At 42.3% G+C, this 4,185-nt stretch overlaps 1 protein-coding gene across 1 annotated transcript; it reads right to left on the bottom strand.

The window, feature by feature from the left end:
* Positions 1-257: 257 nt before the first annotated feature.
* Positions 258-3,958, bottom strand: LOC121005656 (somatotropin). The gene is made up of 4 exons (XM_040438430.1): positions 3,764-3,958; positions 886-1,002; positions 618-770; positions 258-488 (listed from the first exon to the last, which is right to left on the bottom strand). The coding sequence occupies exons 1-4, from the start codon at positions 3,956-3,958 to the stop codon at positions 285-287; spliced, it is 669 nt and encodes a 222-aa protein (XP_040294364.1). The 3' UTR covers positions 258-284.
* Between the last annotated feature and the right edge of the window lie 227 nt (positions 3,959-4,185).

Below are 4,185 nucleotides of genomic sequence, written 5' to 3'. Positions count from 1 at the left end.
CTGTTGTCTATGTGTTACAGCAGGGATGTGTATACATGACTGTACTGTATTATTACTGTAGATATACTGAATTAGACTGTACAGAGATTCAAGAATTCTGCATCTTATTCTTTTATTATTTTACAATGTACAAAGACCTTTAAGAGGCAAGACAAAATACATCAGGATCACATCTTCTTCAGTCAGGAAGTATAATACTAACATTCCATAAATTTCCCCCAAGCAACTCATGATAAAAGGCAGCAGGTTACTGGGCGATTATTAGTATTCATTATTTAGACAATTTAAACCATACAATTGCTCTCCACAAATCTCCTGCACTTCATCACTTTCAAGTAAGTCTCCACCTTGTGCATGTCTTTTTTGAAGCAGGACAGGAGACCATAGTTTTTAATCCGTGCATCATCATCGGTGTCTGGATGGGGGTCAAATTTGTCATATGTGAATGTCAACAGGCCGTAATTACGTGCGTTTCCATCATCTAGTTCCTGGGGGTAGCAAAAAGATTCATTACATATTACACTTTATAGGCATTACTGTCCACAGGTGCTGTGTATTGTCCAATAGGACTTGCTAACCAGCTGGGGGATACTCTCATACTGAAACGTTTGGCTTACCCTCATGAGAGCGTATAATCCTTCTTCTAGGTCTCTCAGTTTTTCATAGACCGCGTTCCCGAACACTTGGTTGGTAAATAGTTTATTCAATGATTGCACTGGAGTCATCCAAGACTGAATGAGGGTGAGGGAGAATCGCAGGAGGTCTATGTCCTGTAATACGGTAAGTGGAGGCTGGTTAGGAACATAGCTAGCAGTGTGGTCATGGTGGTAGACTTCACCACAGCCACACTGGTTATATACATTTACACAGGAGAAAACCACTTACTGATTTCTGGTGGGTATTGTCCTTGTCGGTTGGGGCTGGGATGGTTTCTGAGTAGCAGAACATTGCATATGAGTTTTTATTTGAATATCTTTTATCTTCACGGATAAACGTTCGTTCCTGGAAGAGACCAGTAGAACAATAGGGCAGTTGGCCATAGTAATGCAATTTTATGTCATAGCTAGCTTACAGTTGAAGGTGAAGGGCAGCTTTTTGTAGCCATCTTGTGGTCATGTTTTGCATATCTTGAGTTACTCCGTGACTAATGTGGTGCGGTACAATTTTTAGCATCAATTGAGAATTACAACAATAATTGAACTTCCATATAAAGGTACAGATGACATCAAGGGCTTGTCTGCCATCTTAAGTTTTTGATAAAAAATAAAAACTGAGAATTACTCACCTTACCAATCACCTGCTTTCTGCATCCATATCATTGCTGGAGACCAGGATATAGATATCTGTGGGGGAACTAGGAAGCGGCAGCACACGAGCAGTGGATGATTGGTAAATGAAAAATTACTTATTTTGTTATTTTATATCATACTCAGCTTTTGGCAAAAAACTTTAAGGGGCTGAACAGACCTGTTTAATCCTCATGTAGTTTGAAGTCTACTTATCTTTGGGACTATCTCCTAGAACAGAGTTCCCCAACTCCAGTCCTCAGGGCCCACCTACCAGTCAGGATTTGAGAATATCCCACAGAATGAACACCTGTGGTAAGGGCACTTTCACACTAGCGTTTTTCTTTTCTGGCACTGAGTTCCGTCCTAGGGGCTCAATACTGGAAAAGAACTGATCAGTTTTATCCCCGTGCATTCTGAAGGGAGAGAAATCCGTTCAGGATGTCTTCAGTTCAGTCACTGAACGGCGTTTTGGACGGAGGAAATACCGCAGCATGCTGTGGTATTATCTCCGTCCAAAATTCCGGATCAGTTGCCGGAATGCCGGCATTAATTTACATTGAAATGTATTAGTGCCGGATCTGGCATTAAAAATTTAGCAATGCCGGATCCGTCCTTCCTGTCTGCGCATTCTAAAAACATGACCGGTAGGTGGGCCCTGAGGACTGGAGTTGAGGAACACTGTCCTACAATGTAGGAGTTACAGTTCAGAGCTCAACAACCCCTTCAGCTTTTTGCATGAGACAGCGCGACTCCCAGGTGCTGAGTTTAAAATTCTACACTGCCCTATTCACTTTAAGGCTACATGCACACGACTGTATGTGTTTTGCAGTCCGCAAATTGTGGATCCGCCCAAAAAAAAGGATGACATCCGTATGCCAGACGTTTTTTTTTGCGGATCCATTGTAACAATGCCTAAAACGGACAAGAATAGGACATGTTCTATTTTTTTTGTGGGCCTACGAAACGGACATACAGCACACGGTGAAATGAATGGGTCCGCATCCTATCTGCAAAAAAAACAAAACGGACATGGAAACAAACAATGTTCGTGTGCATGTAGCCTATGGCTAATTTCACACAGCAACCATGGTTTGGGAAAAATAGTCTGTGTGATGGCTGCATTTCCCAGACTGGCTGCAGCTGTCCTAGACTGACTGCATTGTAGTGATTTATGATGCTGTGAGTTCCAGCGCAAGGGTCTACTGTCCCATACACACAGCATCATTTGAGTACGGGACAGTAGACCCACGGCTGCACTGGAAGTCACAGCATCATTGATCACTATGCTGCAGTAAGCTCGGAAATGTCTGGGAAATGTCTCCATGCTTGTGTGAAACTGCCCTAATGGGACTGTGTAGCAATTTTCTACATAGTGTCTGGTCGGGAGGAGCTTTATGTCAGAAAGAAGCCACAGCCCCTTTCCTTCTAGGCAATTGATGTCATATCATGTAGATATTAAATGCCAAGAGAAATAAAATGTGCACCTGCAATAAACACATGTAGTGGCATAACTTGTATTGGGTATGCTCACCTCTCGGGGAAGCCCTTTAGACTCCAACCCCTCTATCCAAAAACACCTTAAAGGGAACCTGTCACCTCCAAAAACCATCCCAAGCCGCCAGCAGTACCTGACAGTAGACAGCAGCGTGTTTCTGACGATAATTTTCTTCATGAAGGCCGATGCGGCTAAAGCTCAGAAAAAGTTATTTTATCCCCTGCCGGCGCACCTCTCTAGTCATGCTTGAAGTCAAGGGGGCAGCGGCCTCCTTGCTTCAAGTCGCGGTAACCGCGCCCCCTTCCCTGCCCCTTCGCTGTGACTGACAGTGCTTATGCAGAGAGTTCGGCGACCATCACTGTGACCAGAGAGGGAATGGGGGTGAGTGACTCAATTAGAGCATAACACTGATAAGTGCAATGCTGCTCTGTCGACATCTTTATCTAGGCCTATCAAGAGAACAATACAGCTACCATACTGTTATCCCAATCCTACTAATCTACTATTATCAGATAACATCTTTCCCTCACAGCAGCAGTAAACAAATAATGGATTACCTATCTATATATAGGAGTTTTTTTTCTCTGTGCTGACTGCTACAGAAGGACAGTAGTATAATCAATGGTATAGTACTGTCGAAATGAAGCAGCCAAAAAATATTTTAAAAAATTGTTTTCTATGAATATAGAATTTAAAAAAAATTATGCAATTTTGTCTGAAGTGTCCCTGCGGTGAAGGGCGTCTCCGTTATTCATAAACAGCAGGGCCAATGTAATATTATCTATTTTTCTCCTTCTATTATTATATAGCATATAGATATGCCATCAATGTCTCAGTTGGGAAAAACCGTCTATATACAGAAGTCATACTGTACATTGTATGTTATAATCAGTAGGAGTTATATGGCAAAGTTATCCATACTGACTACTGGCACAATCCTACATGCAGACCTTTACATTGAAGGCTGTACAGTACTTACATAGTCGCGGTATGTATCTGCCACCACCTGGTGAATGTACTGTGCCCTGATTACAGCATTATTGAGGAGACTGGCCAGAGGTATCTGGGGGAAGGCACTAAATCCCGGTGGGCTTTGAAGGCAGATGATGAGCAACAGTCCAAGAGAGGAGCACAGTCCTAGAAATAAAAGGCAAGAAATATTGTAAGTTACCATGAGATACTAAACCCCTATGTGACCACTTTTGGGATGCCAAGGATAATTCTGCAGGCCTGTTTTTCTGCTGTCCTAAAGAACTCATTTCTTTTCCTTCTGAGCACATGTTGTCCCCAATTTTTTGTTAAATAATATGATAACCGTTGTTCAGGACTGGTCATCTATCTAAACCCAATTTTAATGATGTACATTGTTCAGTGCACAAACTACACACTTTAATGGCCTCT

This window comes from Bufo bufo, chromosome 6, assembly GCF_905171765.1.
Source record: "Bufo bufo chromosome 6, aBufBuf1.1, whole genome shotgun sequence".
NCBI lineage: Eukaryota > Metazoa > Chordata > Amphibia > Anura > Bufonidae > Bufo > Bufo bufo.
The sequence above is the reverse complement of the archived record's forward strand: the minus strand, read 5'-3'. Positions and strand labels throughout refer to the sequence as shown.

What these genes read in the sequence shown, in the direction of transcription:
- LOC121005656 (XM_040438430.1), bottom strand. Translation starts at nt 3,958, where the DNA reads ATGGTAACTTACAATATTTCTTGCCTTTTATTTCTAGGACTGTGCTCC. An exon ending in CAGATACATACCGCGACTAT is followed by an intron (nt 1,003 to 3,763) that starts GTAAGTACTGTA and finishes GGTCTCTTCCAG; the next exon opens with GAACGAACGTTTATCCGTGA. An exon ending in GATTATACGCTCTCATGAGG is followed by an intron (nt 489 to 617) that starts GTAAGCCAAACG and finishes TGCTACCCCCAG; the next exon opens with GAACTAGATGATGGAAACGC.